We start from the raw sequence: 21,893 nt of genomic DNA, 5'->3' as shown, positions 1-21,893 counted from the left end.
CAAAAGTCAAACCTGATAATCCCTTAAAAAATAATTGCAATTTCTTTCAAAAAAAAACATTTTTTGGAATAATATACATTTTTGTTTTGAAAAATATCCTCAACACTCTGTGTGTATATAAGGTTCAATCATTAACCCAGTATAACTGAATTTACATTTGTGTAACAATGCAATCAGGATGTACACATATCTGCAACACCCTAAACCCCTCAAACATACACTTTCTAGGGTTTCTCCCTCCCAATTTCTCATCATCTCACCTCAATTTCGCTCCAATTAAACCCCCATGCCGGTGCATTTCGCGCAGCTTCGAGCACAATCGGAGCCCTAAAGGAAGGAATTGCAGGGATAGATTGAATGCCAAGGGAAAGGATAATGTCTGGAGTGTCGATAACGAGCCGGAGAAAGCGAGAGATGGAAGGAGTAGGAAGAAAAAGAGAGAAAGGAGAGTGAGGAAAGCGGGGAAGAGGAGTGAGAAGAGTGGGAGAGTTATGGTGTCTGGCTCGGTTTTGATGGAGGTTGAGACTGTTTTGCAGACTCAGGTTGCCTTTCATATTTCGTTTAGTTGCTTAATTGCTTGTATTTCTTACTTATTATGTGTTTATCTGACTTTCAGTATGTATAGGTGGATACAAATTTAGTTAAACATAATATTTATTTAAGGACAAATTATGAGGACAGGAGGTAGTGTGTTATAATTTGGATATGGCTGAGTTGGTTGATCGCAGTATTTAAGTAAGAGAGTGCTAGGGTTTGAATATCTGTGCTAATAGTCGTTTTGAATACCAGAGCATACCTTAACTTTTACGGGTTATACTGTTGCGGTGATTTGGATTCTAATACCAAAAATAACTTTTGGCATTCCCTGCAATTAGCGTCTCCCCTGCTGTTTATAGTGTATAGTAATACTGGTCTACTGCATATGGCATGTGTAATTGTATATTGGTGAATAACTATTAGTGCATACATGTATGCAGTTATGTGAGAATAAAGACACGCACCTTAATTTTTAATTTTTTTCGATTGCCTTGGAAATCTAAGGCTTTTCCTAAATAACTTTCGTCAATGATCATACAGTTTTGTTTTTCATGAGTAGAGATATTCGAGCAACCTGAAACTTTTATCCGTGCTTTGTTGATCTACACTGCATGTGATACATTCAGACACACAAACACGCCCTCACATACAACAGAATGACCAGAAATATTTTGTGACGAGTGTATGTCAATCCCATTCCATACACAGGTGAGAAAACTCGTAGAAGACTTTATCTGGAATCCAGATATAAGATAATATCATTTTTTTGGATCACGCTATTGTTTTTAACTTGATTTCATGCTTATCTCATGCTTGTTGATCCCCCTAACTTTCTTACTACCTTCATCAAAGTGATTGTTTAAATGTAATTATGAAAAAGAAGGGGAAAAATTGGTTATGAATTAATATGAATAGGTCAATAGGCTATTCACGTGGAATTGACTTTTAGTTTCCATCTTTACCTACTGTAAAGTCAATTTATTTGTAAGAGTTGGGCCTCTAGTAGTTGGATTTATAACATTCTCCTCTCAACAAGATCTCAACCTCAAGGGAAAAAATTTGGAGCGTTGAGATTGAAGAACCCTGCATCTCCTATGTAGAACCGGTACTATCTATGTGTGTTGGAACTTGGACCACTTAATTGATACTTGCAGAGCATGAACACCCTTCCCATGACCTGGCATATATTGAACAGGGTCTACAAAAAACCGACCTCTTCTCCTTCTTCCTTGGTGTCATTTTAAAAGGTGAAACACAGTATGGACAACATTACCAGGTGGTAACTCAGTTGATCATTTTCGGAGGTGATATTCTCTATCATTTTTAAATTATCTACAGGAATTGGGAGAAAGTTGAAGGCAATACATAGCAGCAATTAACATCTGTTTATTACATTGGAACCTTTTGTACACCCTATATGTTTATTATGTTCATGGTATAAACCATGATATATTTAAAATTTGTAATGATCTGTGCCTCTACTTCAAGTTTTTGCATATAGCAGCCACCTTATAGTTGGAGTAGCTAGACATAGGGCTTGAGGAGTGGATACCATATAGGGAGATTATCAATGACAAACCAAGTGCGGTCACCTTACAGTGAAGCCATCAGAACGTTGAATTGCTTAAAATACAAATTAAGAATTTCTGGTTCTTAAATATCATTCCTTGTCATCTCTCGATTTCAGTTCAATTCAAAGTTTATAGTAAAGTATTTGTGCAGCTTCATTGGCAAAGGGAAAGGATAACTTGTGGAACATCGGTTATAAGATGACCAAGTTTGAGGAAAGTAGAACGAGCAGGAGAAATGTGAGAGACAGATATATGAGCAATAGGAGTGAGGATGATGAAGTTAAGGGAAGTCCAGATGTTTTGCAAACAGGGAAAGATAGACATCTACTGTTTTAATGAGTATTTGTTGGGTTTTTTTAGTTGTAGTTTTTTTAGTTGTAGTTTTTTTGTATTTTTGTGTTTTGTTAAATTATTTTATTTACTCTACAGACTACAGAGTCATCGTAACCGAAATTATTTGTTTTCATGTTATATGATACATAGTTTACGATTATTATATATCGAGAATAGGGCTGTCAAACGGATAATTCGGATACGGATTTATCCGCAACTGTCGGATTCGGATACGGTTAATATTCGCTTTATTTCGGATAGAGATAATATCCGCTTTTTCCCGGATACGGGTGCGGATATTTCGGACGGTGTCGGATATTTTTGATGGTCATACCGTATTGACGATGATTTTCGAACAATTTTTTTATGACTAAGCTCAAATGATATTTTTATATATGTATAAAGTATTTTAGTATTTGTATAATTATATAAATTTTGTATAAATGTATTATTTAATGCATATACACACACTACAAGCTAATAGCATAGAATTAAAATTACGTATAATTATATATTATATAATTTAAATATCATATATGTATTTAGTTTCGGATTCGAATATCACGGATTCGGATACGGATAATATCCGCTTTTTCTCGGATACGAAAAATATCCGCTTTTTCTCGGATACGGTGGCGGATTTTTCGGACGGACTCGGATTTTTCGGATTTTTTTGACAGCCCTAATCGAGAACTTGCACTCCCCTTTATATACGGATGTTTAGCCCTCCTGAAAATGAGGGATTTCTATATGCTTTATGGATTTTAATGTGTTGTTTATCTCAGGAACCTGTAATTCGGCCAGCATGGAACACATTTTCCAGTAGCCTTAATGGAATTTGGAAGGGAGTGGGAGCAATATTTTCACCAATAACTGCTGAAATGGAACCGATTGATGTGGGGAAAAGGGGCGAGCACTTATTTGACTGCTACACTCTTTGTCATATAGAAACAGTGAGCTGCCCTTCTGCGGAGCAAAAATCTCAGATCAAAAGGCGAGTTAATTGGGTGACCCTAAATGCACATGGTGAAAATCAGCAATTGAAGGGAACTGAGCACAGAAGTAAAGAAAGATATGTACCTGAAGATAGTTCCATATCCCCTAAAAAAGTATATGATGCAAGTACAGTAAATCATATTTTACCCAAATACGAGTCATGTAACTTTGATACAAGTGATGTGATGGAAGATGATGTCATGAGTATGGAGCCTGGCCTTGTTTTCTTTGAGGTAATATTGAGTTGATTATTCTATGCTAATTTTTTAAGGCACGAATTACAGACAATGCTTAATACTTGTACCATTTTCTTCAAGTGTATATACTTTGTCTTCACTTATATGTGTACTTGATGCAACGAATTGATACATTTTTGGAAATTGTACATTATATAAAGCGTTCCCTGTCCAACCATATTCTCACTTCAATTAAAATAAATTTTTGAAAATGGATATCAATGTAGTAAGATATGAGAGGTTAGTATTTTACTTACTAGTAGGAGTACTGACTTGTGAGGAAGAGATCTGAGTGCTGAGTGCTGAATGTATCTCTTGGGTAAACTTTGGCAAATGAGTGATGGCATTGGTATGTATTTGTCCACTTGTACTTTTGAAGAAATTTAATAATAATTCTGCATATGCTGAATAATTTATATGTTTAATTTTTAGGATGGATCTTATTCAAGAGGTCCCGTCAATATACCAGTTGGTGAAGTTAATGAGTCTGATTACTTCCTCTCTCCAACTTTTAAGTTTGAGCAAGTAAGTTCTTCTGTTGATTAATTTGATATTACATTTGCTTCATAGCATCGTTACAGTAGTCGTAAAACGTTTATTTTATTGTTTCTTGACATTTAATATTACCTGATGCATAAAAGATCACTTCACAAAAAAAGTCAATCAAATTATTACATAAATTCAAATAACTTTGAGGAATGCAACATGACTTTTTTTCCTATTAATAAGATTATATTAATTGTTGTTTTTGGGTAGTCTTGCAAAATGTCAGTTTTATTACTAAATCACTGTCTGATGGATCAATAGCCAATGATTTAGTACGTTATCATCTTATTCAGTTTCATACAATATTACTGTTAACAGCTTCTGCTGCTGCTTACATGCATTATCAATGTTGGTTCTTTGTAAAAAAATTAGAAAGTAACACAAATGTTTTAACTAGTAAAAATGTTGGTATAAACAGCAATGTGAACGTATATACTTTTAGTTGTATGTATTTCTTACTAGACGAGGTTTCTATCAACTGTATGAAAGATTACCAATGTTGCGTACACATTACCGATGTTGGTTCATAAAGAATTAAGAGTTGCGCAATCTCACTACTGCTTTGGTTAGTGTTTGGTTAAAGGTTGTCACAAAAGACTACGAATTGTTCACACCATAGAGTTCAGTAATGGAGGCTCGGACATCCAAATTATGAGGGTAGCTGTTTACGAGGAAGAGTGGGATAGTCCTGTAAATCTTCCCGACTTTAGGTATATTTTCTTATCATATTCATTGTGTGAACCTTCATGTTAATATTTTTATGTTGTCATTAAGTTATCTTCTACTTGCACTGTTACATTTGGACTCTTAAAAGAGTATGAATGGAATACGGTAAAATGATGTGCAATAGATGGAGATGTAAAAGAAGATGAAGTTAGAAGGAAAAAATTAACAAGATTGTTAAAGTTAACGAAATAATAGACGCTTCTCCTTGGATATTAAATACACATTTCCTTTTCCATTTTTTTAAGTTCACCCAATATATATACTTCTGATAAGTGAAAGTGTATTATTTTTTGGTTGATAAGTCACATATTCTTGCTTTTTCTAGAAGCAATAGAGCTACAACCTATTTATACTATACTATTATAAGCAGAACACCTTCTATTTGGTAGTTGGTCGGTTGTTCGGTACAATTGTTTGGTACGATAAATAACAACCGTCAGATCTAAAGACAGGTAGATGGGAACCGTTGGATGTAATAATAAAATAATATTATATTAATATTTAAACTGCTCTCATGGATTCAGGGTTCGAATCCCGTCAACAGCATTTTATATTTAAACTTTTATATTCTTTATTTTTAACAATTTCTACAGATTCAAGGTTCGAGTCCGGTGAACAACATATTATATATTATATTATTTATTTTCAGTTAAGTCTCAAATTATCATAAAACATATATTTTTATAACTTATTATCTTCTTCAATTTATTTTTTCAACTATTGAAAATCTATATTAATATATTAATAATTTTAAGTTAAAATATATTATTAAAAATTATTCGAGTGTTAAAAGCAATCCGTGTATCGCACGGGTTACAGGCTAGTAGCAGATAATAACATGTCATCACTTAAGTCTAGGACCCATGCAACTATATCTCTTTAACAGGTCATGTTGTATTCTGATAGTTCTTAATCCTGCTAGAGAAATTATAGGAGTGCGCTTAAGAAAATAGATAGTTAATTTTGGGTAGTGGCATCTTAGATTCTGATCCCGCTGGAAATTTTATAAAAGAATCTTTATTCATCTATCTAGTGTGATTCTCTTGATTTTCCAACGTCAACTTGATTATAATTGTTAGTGCAATTTTTTTGTTGTACCCTCCTATTCCATTCATTAAATGTTTTTTATTACACCCTCTGTCCCATTTTATATGACCTACTTTACTTTTTTGAATGTCCCAAAAAGAATGAACCTTCCATTTGTAGCATTTATTTAAGATTACACACCACACATTCATATATAGATGTTCAAAAAATCGAAAGCCTGAAATCCGTTCCGGTCCCCAAAAAAACCCAACAAACCCGATCATGAAAAAAGGCCGGCCCGGTTCGATCCGGCCTGCGGGCCTTAAACGGGCCTCCTTTTTTCTTTAAAATCCAGCCAGGGCCGAAACCTGAAAAATCCGGATAAAAGCTCGGATTTTAAAAAATCCCAGTTAAAATCCCGGATTTAAAAAGCCCGGCTCGGCCCGGAGAAAAGCCCGAGCCATTCAAAAAGTCTGGATAAAAAACCGTTTTTTATATTAAATTTTAAAATATATAGTGTTTTTGATAAATTTTTAAAACGTATATTATACTATTAGAAGCAATTAAGGTTTATTTGGTTGGTCCGTATATTTGGTATATTAAATATCAATCGTTAGATTTTTAGGTTAATAAATGTGAACGATTTTTTTTATGTGACCTTGACATTTTATTAATTTTACAAGGCAACGAAAGGAAAGGAAAACATTACAGCAGGGCTGCCAACTTTTTACCAACCCTATGAACTAACAGAAAACAAGAACTGGAAATTAAACATACTAGTTAGGCCTTAGGGCTAAACGCCAAAACAAGACAGTATATTAAACATGTGCTATCTTATAGTTCAAGATATTATTTCTGAGGTATCTAAATTACTCACCTGTTAAGGCACAAAATATAAACTAATATCTAATATATAAATTAAAAAAGCCCGGATAAAGCCTGGTTCGGCTTGGCCCGCGGGCCTAAAAAGGGCCTCATATTTTAGAGGAAGCCTGTCCCAGCCGGATTTTTAAAAAATCCCGCCCGATTCGTTTCTAAAAAAACCGGGCTTTTCAAAGCCCGGATAAAGCCCAGCCCGATGGGCTTTTTGTGTATCTCTACTTTCATATAATACCCCTAGTTTAACACCCACTATCTCACTTTTGTGGTTCATATTAGAGTCGAGCTTTAATTTCTTAAAAATCGTGCTAATTTAATGAGGTCACATAATTTGGGACGGAGGGAGAATGTGTTTATAGGTGATTCTAGAAACCTATTTGTAGAGATAACATAGTTAATGGAAATAGATAGCTCAGTTGCAGATAATTTGTTTTTGACTTATATCTCTGGTTTGTACCTCCTAAAGGTTACATAGTTAAGCCATTTACTCCAGCGCGAACATCTAGAAATTGCCATTTTCTAGCTGTTTTAGTTGCTACACTTTCTGAACTTCACGTTCCTGCCTTGCTTGTTTTGCAAAGCACCATGATTGTATAATTTGGGCATGATTTGAATTAGCCCTGTTCTTAAAACTCTTTAGAGATAACTGATGTAGTTGCGTATAATTTTTACAGTGCGATCGAGTTCGATTTGAAGCCATTTTCCCAGAGAAAGAGAGTACAACCATCACAGCTGGTTGGGTCCTGGAAAGTGTTTGAGGTCAGTGCTACACCAATTTATGGTGTGGAGGTCATGGCAGAGGAAATTGAAGGCACCATTCCTTATGTGTACCTTTGTACAGAAACATTGAAGAAGAGAAACCAACCCGATAACCCAGTGTACTTCGGGGAGGAAGAGGTTTTAGACATGGCCGACGTTAAAGTTCTTTGGTTACCTGGAGGCATAACAAGTTACGTAGATGTGAACAAGGATGGTGTTTTATGCATTGGGGTTGGCTGGTACTCGGATGAAGGAATCAATCTTGTTATGGAAAGAGATTATGGTCTAGATGGAAAGCTCAAGGAAATTAGAACCAAGTCCGAAGTAAAGAGAAGGTGGCCTGAATGACTTTTCTTGGACAGCATCTCTTTTTGGCCACTGACGTAAGTACTGTACATGTGCTAGTTTAAGAGTTAAACTCGTATTGATCTTCTATTTGGTCAAGAATTTTAGAGAAGTTGTGAAATATAAATTAATTTCATTTCTGATGTGCATACATAATCATTTTGGTTAGTGTCACTTTTTATACTTCAAATTTAAAGTAATCTTAACTATCCTATTTTTAAGTGTTGTCAATGTGCTGCATCCTCTAATATATTTTAAGTGCTGTCTATTATAAATTATAGGAGCAAATCTTTAAGTTATTACTTTTGTCTGAAAGTGTCAAACGAGATGTTCTACCTTGGTGATTTTTTTGACAGGGGAGTACTAATCAACTTGACCTGGTAAGCCAGTTATCTATAAATCTACACAGCCATTACCTTGCATTACCTTATCTGACCTGGTAAGCCATTTATCTATAAATATATACAACCATTACCTCGCATTACCTTATCTAAATATAATAGGACTGCAACCTTTAGTAGAGTATTGTATGTACTCTACATATTCTAACAGGATATCATATAACTTCGTTGAATAGAGTTTAAGATTATTGCAAGTCAAGCTAGATGTTCAATAAGATATTTCCGACTTCAAAGTTATTTGACAGGGATGGACTAATAAACTTGATCTGGTAAACTCTGTAATCTACAAAAATCATTTAACCATTACATGTCTATGTTTCGTTGATCTTAAATTTCGTAGGTAACTTGCACTTCCTGTAAACTAAGTTGATAATATTAGACAAAATGACAAAGATGAGATGATATCCGCTCTCGAGGCAAAATCTTTACATATACCGAAACAAGTTTAAGACAACCCATGAGCAGTGGGAATACCCCCTCAGGGAGCGATGTTGGTGGGTAAGTGTAATGATGCGACAACCACAATACTTGGGAAAACACCTTAATTAGATATGAAATTCTGAGTCATCATCTCAACATATCTAATACAGATGATAATATATGAATACATAATAGTTCTTCCGTCAACCAGGTCATATACTGTAACACAAGCGGGCAGTTTAGAAAATTCCTTGATCTTTTATAGGCTTGATTTTGAAGTGGAGTTAAACGAGATAGAAGAGAAAGATCATTATATATAGAGAATGATGCAATACAATGTGAAGCATTAAGGGTCGATACTCAGTTCCAGGAATCAACTAGATGCTAGATAAAAAGTGATTCGTCAGAGATAATTATGGCTACTTATGAGTAACTTTGTTGATGGCTTCCTGGCAACATAGTTCGAAATGAAATTAGAGAAGAAACAGCTAGCTTGGTGCCTGTGGTAAATTATAAAATGATACGATAACGTAAATGGAAAGTTGAAACTGCTACAAACAATAAAAAGAAAAATCGAATAGATAATTAGTTGCAGAATGCACAAGAAAAGATATGTACAGGATAATAGAAAATAAGAAAGCCTTTCAGGATTCTGAAGTGTATATTCGAGGAATTGAGGTCCAAAATAGTGGAATGGTCGAGCTTAAGTGTATTAAGCGAGAACAAAAGATACGTTTTTGTGAACAAAAGTTCAACTTATTTTTGGCACTGTTGAAAATTTCGTAATTGAAGTATTTACAAAAGAAATATGAAATATATGCATTTTTTGTTGGTTTTTATTTTACTGAACGAAAGTAGATTTTATTGATCAAATGAATCAATTTCATCCTAACACAATAAATTAAAACTCACACAAATACAATGTTACAACAAAGAAATTATCCAAAGCACTGCCTCTCTCCTAGCCCATCAAACCCATAAGACCTGCAAAAACAATAGAAACTCCCACCACTAATTTGTTCGTGGAACTGAAGCCACCAACTGCACCATTAGGCGACTCTGTTGGAGTCGATGGTGAATCGGGACTGCTAGGCGGTGTGTCTTCTTTTGGTGGAGTGTCTTCCTTTGGTGGAGTTGAAGGGGTGGCGGGTGTTGATGGGGTAGTGGGAGTACTTGGGGTGGGGGTGGGGGTGGAGGCTGCTGCAACCGTGACACTTAGTTTCATGCCAGCACCACAGTGACCAAATGTTGGACACATGAAATACATTGAACCTGTCTCTTTCAATGCCACAGTGGTTTTCCCTCCGGTATATGAGTTTATCGGATTGCTAGAAGAACAAGAGGTGTAGTCGGATTGACTTACTTCATTCACGCTGTGTGAGGATCCGTAGTTGAATACTGTTGACACATGCAATGCAGAGTAAGTTTATGCACAAAACTAGACCTATTAGGTGTCAACAATGACAAGGTGTTAGACTTGAATGTCGAAAACACCTATTAGCATAAAAATCAGATATGTATGTAGTGATCCCAGCCAACTTACCGAGATTGTCACCGACGACAAATTTTTCACCAGCAGCCCAGTTGGTAAAATCTACGTTTTGGTCCCAACCACTAGAACCTCCGACAGTATGATCAACACCATACACTGCAGGGACAGCTAAGAGACTAAGAAGAAGAAAAACAGATGCAAAGGCCATGATTAAGATTTCAACTTCTCAAGACAAATTAAAATAAAGAGGAAAATGTACAATCTCAGCAATGTAGATGACAATCTATATATAGAAGAGGGGGAGGGGGGAGGGGGGGGGGGTGTCAAGTTTTGTGATGGAAATTGAAATGGTAGCGGCTTATTTTTATAATCAACATGTAAATATATAAGTAAGATATTATTAGTACTTGTAAGATTAATATGTTGGCCGGTCATCATTTGTTTTGCACCAACTCTGGTCTTATAATATGCTGCGCCACCACTGCACCTGTCTTAGCTTATACCTAATGTATTTGGACTTTTTCTTCTGTTATCTCTCAGCTGACTTGAAGCTAATATATTATGAGTATTCTAACTGCTCTACGTACCTAATATGATTGTTACTTTCTTCTTCATAATGTCATATTTTTATGTATTTGACAAGGGAAAAAAATATTTAATAAAATTTAAGTTACTACGTTTCTGCGTTTATAAACTTTATTATTAGATAACTCAAGTAGTTAAAAACCTATCTATATAAACTTGGTTTGATTCCCGCTCATCCCGAAATCGAGATTTGTTGAAACGGATACTCAATTCAGACTTGAACGAGGTATGAACAGGCGATCCACACCAAGTTGTTTTACCTTGGTTGTGTTTCAAACAAGTTCTCTCCGAAAGTTTAGAACTCTGCCGAGTTTAGACATTTTAGTCGAGTTCGAACCGTATTCTGATAGTATTCAACTCAATGTATTGCATGTGTTAATTCTCTAGTATTAGAAACCTTCCTTTGCAAAACAAAGTTATATTACGATCACTTTCCAGAGTCCGATGAAATGAAGAAGCTAGGGTGTCATCGCTTTACTCATACAATTGAACAGGTCTTTCCTAAATCAATCAAATATATTGCACTTGTATGTAAAATACTTAAAAAAAATCCCTATTCATTACGAATCATTACTTTCACAATTTTTAATTAAAAAATTAGTAACATATCCCAACACGTAGCCCCCGGTATATAAAAATGAAGATGATGCAAGAAACTAAGAATATCATACAGCACGAACTTGCGGACCCGTTCTTCACTTGGTCGTATAATTGAAAAGTTTGGATTACATAAATAGTAAATTATAATGAATAAAGGGATATGATTGACACCAGGGTTGATCAAGCATGCATTACAATACCTGTAAAATGAAAGTTAGGTATATACATACTCTTCTATTTCTCTTTTCTTTATGGAGCAATTTGTATTCCTAATCAAATAATTTATTTATTTTTTAAGAAAAAAAAAAGAGAATATTGCATATGATGAGAAGGTGGTCAACACTTGCCCACATCCTCGGTATCTTCCTTGTATATGTATTTACAGGTAAAATTAGGCGTGTGCTTATATATTATAATCGTTTTCATTATGGAAAAGTTAAACGATAAGATTATTTTTTATGGATATCGACGAAGTTTGAGTTTTAAACACATGTCGGTAATCATGTAATGACATGGGAAGTTGTTAGTTTTACTTGGCCTCACCGTATATACGTCAAGTTCCGGAAATGACCTTCAGGGATCACGAATAGTGATTATGTTACCTTTTTAAAAGAATTCGATACGATAGATATGAATTCTGTATGATTAGGTATTGAGATTCTAAGGAAGGTGAATGATGACAGCAGGTCAGCCATAGACTATATTAATGCAGTAATAATTTTTTAAAATAATGAGACGATAACAATCGTGAGTATTGTATTGCAATGGATGTTGAGATTGATTACCAATAATCGGGTCGTGGTGATGTATAAGTTATCATTGATAGACTAAGTCGATTATCTACTGACTGAATATTTATTCCTTCTTATCGACAGAATGTCGTATTGCTATACGAGGAAGGTTGTGGTGCAACCGTAGAATTCTAGTAATGATGATGTATAAAATGAAATCCCAGATTCGATTTTCGATGTCAAAGGAGTTTCAAAGGTGATTGTTTATAAGTTCGAGTAAAAGCATGGGTCCATAGAATAAATGATGGATGGAATAGCAAAAATATTAAGACACGCGAAATGCGATGCAATAATACTTGTTATTGATATATATATACATGTATATGTGTTTCGTTCTCCGGTGATAAACTGAAGGGTTTCGAGCACATAAACGCAACAGGAACAATAATTAAAAAACGTGAAAAACCAGAATTTTCGAAACCCACCGCAGGATCCACGCGAAAAACAGATATTTAATTCGTATATCAGATTGTTTACCTTAAGAAGCTTTACAAATTGGTTGAATAATAGAGATTCAAAGATTGTTCAATCACCACACATCCCGCTCTCGCGATCTACGCTCTATCGGTATCCACACGAATGCTTGAACTCAAGGATTGGATGTGTACTAGCACAAACTCGTTTTTTCTTGCTCTCTCTATCTTCTCTCTTGGTGACCAGGGTTTTTGTAAAAGTCTTGCACACAAAATCAGCCACACAAGAGATATTATATAGAGAGAAAAAGAATTATAACTCTTAACTAATTATGAGTTATTATTAATTCGAAATTCCTATTTGTATAATATTTAAGTCACACTTAATTATTTAACAACTGAATTTCATAATTGATATTAGTAAATTCGAATATCATTATTTACCAAATTAATTAAGTCATACTTAATTAATATTATAAATAATTTGAACTACTTTAATTTAATTTAAATCCAATTTAAATTAAATAATCTTTCAAACATTTTTTGTGTGTGACCCTATAGGTTATTATTACGTTGGCAACGAATTTTAAATCTAATATAAAATCATAAAAAATGAGTGGCATCTAGTAATACATCATTGCTACCCAAGTAATAATATTTGAATCGGTGATCAATTATACCTTTCGTGAATAATGTACAATGTAATATAATCCCTTTAACCAAATATTATAGATTAAACTGGAGGCATGTAATGTGTCATCCTCATCATAGTTTAATCCAAGTTTTCTTGATCAATGAGTAAATTATCTTATCAAATCAACATTTGAGCGTGGCCACGCATTTCATTGTCTAGCTCACTGAAGAGACCAATAATATCACTCATAAAATAGGAGAGTTAAATCTCATCTAGATCATTCATATTTCTCATACGATTCATAATATACCCAATGTTAGGAGCAATTCATGATATTATACAGAAACTATAAGAAGCATCTATATATGGTAATTACTAACATCGACGGATGATGGTAATAAGCATCAACAGATGATGATTGCAAGCATCAACGAACGATGATGATATCGACGGATGTTGATATTCGACGGATAACGATATCAACGGATGAAGATGTCAACGGATGATGAAATTAGTATTTATCACATCAGTTGATCTTTGAAAGGAAAAGGAAACAAGAATTTCAAGTCAGTGGAGGACTTTATCTCAGAAGCAATAGTATAGGTTTCCTGGTTGTTAATAGAATAGGATTCCTTATACATTGGTAGATGTGCTCTATATAAAGCAGAGATTAGGTTCATGTTATACGCATTGCGATATTATTATATCTTTCGCATAACCTAAAAGCTCTCAAGGATATTTGTTCATCCTTTCGAGAGAGTACTTTTGTAATAAGTTTTTATAAGATCGATATAATAACTGTTGATTCTTTTGAAGTTTTGTCTAGTGGATTATATTAACTGTATTCACCCCCTCTACGGTTGATTTAGGGCCTAACAATTGGTATCAAAGTTTGCTGTTAATGTACAAACAGTTTAAGATCTGAAGATTGATCAACCATGTCAGATAAAGGAGAAGAAGAAACACAGAATCTGGATCCGAAACCACAACCCCCAGCCACATCACAGATAAGAAGCAACATGAGTAGGTATGAAGCAATCAAAGTGCCCATCCTGAAAGTGCATGAATATCCAATATGGAAAGTCAGGATGGCCAAGTGTTTGGAAGCCACAAATCCTGAATACTTAAGCAGGATCTATGATGGTCCCCATAAACCAATGAAGGTAGTTGTTTCAGTTGTAGGATAACCAGAGAAGATGATAGACAAAGACATGAATGACTATACTCTTGAAGATATCTAATCTATCATGAAGGATGCTAAGGTTAGACATATCCTGCACAGCAGTCTTGACAGTGTTATGTCCAATAGAGTCATTAAAATATAAAAAGAGATATGGGACGCTTTAGAAGTAAAGTGTCAAGGTACAACTGCTATTAAGAAGAACATGAGGACAGTACTTACTCAAGAATATGAGCACTTTGACTCAAAAGACAATGAATCCCTAACTGAGATCTATGACGAATTTCAAAAGTTGTTGAATTACTTATCCCTTGTCAACAAAGAATATGATTTGGAGGACTCAAACTTGAAGTTCCTACTTGCTCTTCCTGAAAAGTGGGACTTTAAAGTCACATCAATCAGGGATGACTATCAACTTGACATCACACCTCTAGATGAGATCTACGGAGTTCTGAAAACTCATTAACTAGAGATGAAGCAAAAGATCAAGAGGAAATGATCAAAACCTAGACCAGTTACACTCGAAGTTGAAGAGAAGCCAAAGGAGAAATCTAGAAGGAAAATCTACTCCTAAGGGAAAGCCATGATTGCTAAGTCAGATACTGAATCATCAAATTTTGATGCTGACTAAAATCCTGATATTGAATCAGATACTGATAGTAATCATAATAACAATTAAGATATGGATCAAATGGCTGCTTTACTAGTTAAGAGTTTCAAGAAGATGGTCTACAGAAAATTCAAGAAAGGGAGAAGATTTTCCAAAAAAGGTTTCAGTTCCCCAAACTCTGATAAGAGGAACAACAGAAGAGATACTGATTGGAAGGAAGCTAGATCTGGAAAACCTGACAAATCAAAAGAGAGATGTTACAACTGTGATGGACTTGGACACTTTACAGCTGACTGCAGAATACCCAGAGCTGAGACCCAGAGCTGAGAAGAAACAAGCTTTGATCTCAAAGAAGAGAAACTGGGATGATTCATCAGACTCAGATGATGGGATCAATTATGCTCTCATGGCAAATGCTGATGCTGAGACCAACATTGCTGAATTAAAGGTACCTCAGTCTACTCTTGCATTTGATACTGATGATTTTTATGAATTAAGATTATTTCCTAAGACTCTGCATGTTAGTTTTAGGGATGAAACCTTAGAGAACAATAGAATCAAGAGTGAAAACTTTGTGCTTAAGAAAAGGAATGATTACCTAGAAACTAAGTTGCTTTCCATGCTAAAAATTCAAAAAGAAAGAGATAATGTTGTTTATGTTAAAGAAAAATTGTTAGAAAATTATGCTTATCTAGAAAAGGAGCTAGCTAAAGAAAGAGAAGTCATTAAACTTTGGACTAACTCAGGACAAACAACTCAGAAAATCTTAGAAAAGGATTGTTGGGGATCAGGATTAGGATATTCAGCTAGATCTAATTCTGATAAAAAAAGTGGAAAAGAAACTGAGAAAACAGAATCAATAAAAACTGATAGCGAGATCAAATTGAATAAAGTTCAAATAAAGACCATTAAGTTTAATATTAGTGCTAATTCTGTTAAGTCAATTCATGAGGACAGTACTACTTCAGCACCTAGATCAAACTTAATTACTGAAAAGAGTGAAAGGGTTCACACAAACTCAGTAAATATTGGTTCAATGACTTAGAGACAGCTTAAGCAAAAGCTGAAGGATTTACACATGAAAGATAAGAGGAAAAGGTCTAGGAAAAATAGGAATAGCGAGGTAGGTGTTAATAAGAATGAAAACTATGTAACCCCACATAATGCACCTAGAAAGACCTGTTCAGACTGTGGTAGCATTAATCATCTTGAAAATTCTTGCTGGAAGAATAAAGAGATAAAAATTATTCCTTCTAAATCAGAGTGTAGGAATAGAACAACTAGATATAAACCACGGAATCCTTATTTTCATTGTGACAGTATTTGGCACTTTATTTATACATGTAAAGAGTATCACAATTTGTATTATGATTTTTATAAACTGAAACCCTCTTTAATTAAAGCAAAATCTATTGCTGCATATATAAATACTGATACTAGGAATGTTAACATAGACTCTGATATGAAGTCTTCTGCTACATATGTTAACAAACTTAAAAAGGCCAAAGGATCCAAGCAAGTCCGGGTCCTTAAAAATACTAACTGATTCAAATTACTGATTACAGGGTGACAGGAGGAATGCTCTAGTCTTGGACAGTGGATGTTTAGGACATATGACTGGTTATGAATCCCTGCTATCAGAATTTGAGGAGAAGGCTGACCCAAACGTTTCTTTTGGAGATGGCAACTTAGAAAAAATCTTGGGATATGGAAAAATCAAATTTGGAAATGTCATCATTAAAAATGTAGCTCTAGTTACAGAACTCAAGCATAATCTGATCAGTGTGAGTCAAATCTGTGACAGAGGTTACCATGTCAATTTTTATAAGGAGCATTGTGAAATTGTCAGTAAGTCTGATGGCAAGATCACATTGACTGGTGTGAGACATGGTAGTTTGTATGAAGCCAGGGTCTCCACAAGAACTGATAATTCAGAAGTTTGTCTACTAAGTAGAGCATCTGTGGAAGACAACTGGAACTAGCATTAAAGACTTTCTCACCTCAACTTCAACAATATCAATGAACTTGTGAGGAAAGATCTTGTAAGAGGAGCCCAATGCAGTGTTTACTCCTGATGGCTTATGTGATTCATGCCAGAAAGCCAAACAAAGGAAGACATCTTTCAAGAGTAAAACTGAATCCTCAATTCTTGAACCATATCATCTACTTCATGTTGATCTCTTTGGTCCAGTGAATGTAATGTTTATTGCCAAGAAGAGGTATGCACTTGTGACCGTTGATGAATATACAAGATACATATGGATGTATTTTCTGCACACCAAGGATGAAACTCCATCCATTCTTCTTGTTCATGTGAGGGAGTTGGAGAAAGGATCAACATACAAAGTGAAGATCATCAGAAGTGATAATGGACCTGAATTCAAGAATAGTTTTATGGAAGACATCTGTAAACTCAAAGGGATAAAATAAGAGTTTTCTGCTCCTAGAACTCCACAACAAAATGGAGTTGTTGAAAGAAAGAATAGAACTCTTGTAACATCCCAAATCGATAAGAATAAGAGTGTTTGGGAAATTTATAAATACAAGTCAATAATCAATGTGTACCAAATCGCTAGCTTTTTCGGATTAACATGTGGTGGGTTGTTGGGTCCGGTATGCATTCAATTGTGGGCTTGAATGTTATAAATCTGATAGAAGCTACAAGAACCATGCTAGAAGAAGCAAGATTTCCTACCTACTTCTGGGTTGAGGCTGTACAAACTGCTTGCTTTACACAAAATGCAACATTGATCAACAAGCATAGAAAGACACCATTTGTAACACCCCCAAATCCGGGGTCGGGGATCCGGGTTGTCACGAGATCCATTTCCCTTAATAACACCCAATCTTAATACATAATCAACTACTATGTACTGTGACCCCACAATAAACACACACACCACAAGTTATAGTCTCAGAGATGAATATTCAAAAATAATCACAAGTCGTTTTATTCCACAATTATATGTCAATACACCTTAAAAGGTTTTCTGGATAAATTTACATTTCTTTGCCATTATTACAATTCATAATATACATAAGTCTGGTACATTATTAGTTGAAAACTTAGCCTATTGGTAATTTCTACCTCAGCTACAACGGCCTCAACGCTTCCAGAAAGCTGCGGAACGTTTCCTATCCGCTTGCGAATTGGGAGCTTGGTCCTGTTCATCTTATCTATCTGATGTTGTGTGATGAAAGAAGAAAGCAAGGGTGAGCAGCAAGCCCACCAAAATAATATGTATAATGATTAACAATACATGAGCCTACTCATAATACTCATGAAAGTCTTGGTCAAAAGAAATGAACCAGGTTGATATCTTAATGCGATGAAGTCGCAAAATATTCAGTATATATATATATATACATATATACTTTTCAAAATATTGGAAGTCCTCTTCCATGCATAATATACACAAAGTCCTAGTGTATAATTGTATAAAAAAATATCGTTGCAAGGTGATCTCATATATCTAACCTTGTCTCAACGTTTTTCTGAAAATCTTTGTCATTCATAAGACAATTATTAATTAGATATAAGTTTAAAAGACGAAGTTACAAGATACCCCAATATACTTATATCTTTCCCAAATACTACTTGAACTACCACCGTTCAAGTTATAATCAGTTTCAAAAGTTCATCACATAGATGAGACTATAAGACAAGATTTGAATAGATTCAACCTTTGAAATATTATTAAAGGAAATGAAGTTATGGTATACTTCATTTAGTTCTGATATATATATATATATATATATCCACATATACATCTTCTTTATACATTTCCTGAAAACCTCTGTCATGTAAAGTATGAACAGAATTGCAATATCCAATAAATTTGGAAAGGAAAAGAATTTTGGCATAAACCAGATATCTTGCTGATCAGGCAAAGATACCAATGAGTAACCTTTTCTACTAGTAGATGGACGAATTCCCCACTGGTCATCACCCTGGTCGCAATAGGACCTTATGCTGGACTGCCACTCAGCCACTTACGCATTTGATGGACTCCCACTGAGCCACTTACACTATCATGGACGCCCACTGAGCCCATGTTGCTTATGCCGACTCAATAGATGGACTTACTTCCCGAACGTTGGGTAAGTAATCAATTCATTTACCAAAACTGCAACCTTGTTGCGGATATAAAATACACCACAGAGCCGGATCCCTCAGGTTTTGAGCGAGTATTTAAATCCCCTTAAAAAGGAAGATCTTAAATATAAAAATGAGTTTTGGGATCCGCTCTAACTTTTAAAAATCATTTTGAAGACTCGAAAACACTTTATTGAGTGTTTGGAGTAAAGCTGATTTAATGAAGTAAATCAGTCCCCAGTATATTTAGAAAATGTCTGAATATTATTATTTAAATAATATTCCCATAAAGAATAATCTTTATAAAAATAATTGAAGTAGAAGTATTAAAACTTATACTTGAAACGAGTATTAAATGACCAAAGATATACCTATACGAAAGTACTATCTTTATTTGAATAATCGAAAATAAGTTTGATTATTGACACCTTATTCTTTAATAAAATAAAGAATATATTGCAGTAATAAGCGGAGTCATAATACCTCGAATGAATATTATAAATAATATTCATAAAATAAAGGAGTCATACATCCTCAAATGAATATCCAAGTAATATCCAATAATAATATAAAAGAGTCATAAGCCCTCGAATAATATTCGAAATAATATTCAATAAATAATATAAAGAGTCATAAGCCCTCGAATGAATATTCAAATAATATTCATTTAATAAAATAAAGAAGTCATAAGCCCTCGAATGAATATTCATAATAATATTCATTAAATAAAATAAAGAAGTCATAAGCCCTCGAATGAATATTCATAATTGTTGGATTTTTAAACGCAGCGGGGCGTGGCAAAACACTTTTACACACACAAAATCCAAATAAAAGCATATAAATCGTGAATAAAAATTCGAGGGATCGAATCTAACCTTTAAAAATATTTCGGAGACAACGATCAGAGATCCTTAGCAGTTGCTCCTCAAGTGTGAAGCACTCCACCGGTATCCACCAAGAAAATGACTTTTAGGAGGAGGAGGAGGTGGAGAGAATTTGGTTTTCTGAAACTTTTGGGTTTCTTGGGTTCGAATAAAATAGGGTCTATAATAGTGTATTTATAGGCAAAATTTTCAGCTGAAATTTTCTCATAAATATTATTATTATTATCCCATTTATTATTCTCATTAATAATTAAAACACCTTTTAATTATTAATCCTTTTTCTAAACACTTTAGAAATAATTCTCTCTCTTGATTTAATTTTCAAAAATTAAATCCTTTAATTAATAATATTAAGAACTTTTCTTAATTAATTTATAATCAATTAAATCTCATTTAATTAATTATTAAATTTGCCAATTAATTATTTATTTCACAAATAAATAATTATTAGCCATTATTAATTAATTCCTCCACCAATAAATCATTCTCTTTTTATGGTGTGACCCTGTAGGTTCAATATTAAGCCGGTAGTAGAAATAAATAATAATAAAACTATTTTATCATTATTTATATAAATTCTCTAATTTATTAAATATGATTAATTAATTAATCACATTTATTCTACATCGTGAGTGATGCTTTTCAACATATCGCGACTATCCGGATAATATGAATTCACTGCTTAGAATACCAAGAACCTGTCAGTGAATAGTTACCGTACAATAAACTCCTTCTACCCTACAATGTCCCGATTAAATACAAGGCATGGATCTCGTGTCAAGCCTATCTAATTCAATCACTTTGCTTACCATTTACTATGCGTAGTTCTATGCAAATTAGAAACTCCTTTCTAACTTCATTTACTCTGGCCAGAGATTCCTGAACTAGCATAAGTGGATCAGCCTTGAACATTCGCTTCCTTCACTGGAAGGGGTAGATCCTTTATTGATCATACACTATCTTCGTGTACAAATTCCTATACCCAGAAGAGCCCTAATAATTGTCCCTGGAGACTAAGAACTAAACCAAAGCATAGTTCAGTGTATACAAGATTACTATGATGACCTTAAGTCTAAGGATACTTGTACAACTATCACTAAGCGAACAACTGCTGACACGTGAGTGAACTCCATTAGTTGTTCAGCTGGGCGAGTCATGTTCAGTGAACTTATTCCATAATAAGCACCTACATACTAGCTATAGTGTCACCACACAAATGTCTATGAGAACAGACATCCTTCATAATGAAGCAAGCATAGTATGTACCGATCTTTGCGGATTATTAATTACCAGTTAGTAATCCTATGACCAGGAACTATTTAAGTTTAGAGTTATCATCTTTTTAGGTCTCACTATTATGATCTCATCATAATCCATAAAAAGCTTTACTCTAAACTATGGTATATCTTATTTAAACACTTAAATAGATAAAGCCCGTAATAAAAACAAAACAAGTCTTTATTAATATCAATGAAATCAAAACAGATTACATCAAAGTTATTCCTAAATCCTAATACATGATTGGACTTAGGACATATTCCTTTCAATATCCCACTTGTACTAAAGCCAATCACTCTGGTATCTAATACCCATCTCATCTTTATGACGATCAAAGTGACTTTCAAAAAGTAGCTTTGTGAGTGGGTCTGCTATGTTGTTGTGTGTGTCAACTCTAATTCAATACAATATAAGAAATATTACCGTGCTTCCACTAACCCTTTTGTAGATGCATGGTTCATCTACGTTTTCGATAAAATCAAACTCTTTGATTATCTCATCAAAACGAATGTTCCATCTTTTGAGAAGCTTGCTTTAAACCACATTAATCGCAAG

The 21,893-nt window shown here is 34.2% G+C and overlaps 2 protein-coding genes across 2 annotated transcripts; one reads left to right on the top strand and one right to left on the bottom strand.

Moving 5' to 3' along the window:
* The first annotated feature begins 140 nt into the window (after nt 1-140).
* Nucleotides 141-8,094, top strand: LOC141724227 (uncharacterized). Its single transcript, XM_074526287.1, has 5 exons — nt 141-542; nt 3,227-3,670; nt 4,106-4,198; nt 4,790-4,929; nt 7,525-8,094. Exons 1-5 carry the CDS (start codon nt 168-170, stop codon nt 7,955-7,957), a joined length of 1,485 nt encoding a protein of 494 aa, XP_074382388.1. The 5' UTR covers nt 141-167; the 3' UTR covers nt 7,958-8,094.
* A 1,510-nt stretch (nt 8,095-9,604) lies between these two features.
* On the bottom strand, nt 9,605-10,548 carry LOC141661471 (blue copper protein-like). The gene is made up of 2 exons (XM_074468487.1): nt 10,319-10,548; nt 9,605-10,173 (listed from the first exon to the last, which is right to left on the bottom strand). The coding sequence occupies exons 1-2, from the start codon at nt 10,473-10,475 to the stop codon at nt 9,737-9,739; spliced, it is 594 nt and encodes a 197-aa protein (XP_074324588.1). The 5' UTR covers nt 10,476-10,548; the 3' UTR covers nt 9,605-9,736.
* Nucleotides 10,549-21,893: the final 11,345 nt, after the last annotated feature.

This window comes from Apium graveolens, chromosome 5 (assembly GCF_009905375.1).
Source record: "Apium graveolens cultivar Ventura chromosome 5, ASM990537v1, whole genome shotgun sequence".
NCBI classification, from domain to species: domain Eukaryota; kingdom Viridiplantae; phylum Streptophyta; class Magnoliopsida; order Apiales; family Apiaceae; genus Apium; species Apium graveolens.
This window is presented reverse-complemented; position numbering and strand designations above follow the sequence as displayed.

Bases quoted from the DNA above. Each gene is read 5' to 3' on its own strand.
- LOC141724227 (XM_074526287.1), top strand. From the start codon at position 168: ATGCAATCAGGATGTACACATATCTGCAACACCCTAAACCCCTCAAAC. The intron at 543-3,226 runs GTTGCCTTTCAT...TGTTTATCTCAG, and splicing joins AGACTGTTTTGCAGACTCAG to GAACCTGTAATTCGGCCAGC. The intron at 4,930-7,524 runs GTATATTTTCTT...TAATTTTTACAG, and splicing joins GTAAATCTTCCCGACTTTAG to TGCGATCGAGTTCGATTTGA.
- LOC141661471 (XM_074468487.1), bottom strand. From the start codon at position 10,475: ATGGCCTTTGCATCTGTTTTTCTTCTTCTTAGTCTCTTAGCTGTCCCT. The intron at 10,174-10,318 runs GTAAGTTGGCTG...ATGTGTCAACAG, and splicing joins TGTCGTCGGTGACAATCTCG to TATTCAACTACGGATCCTCA.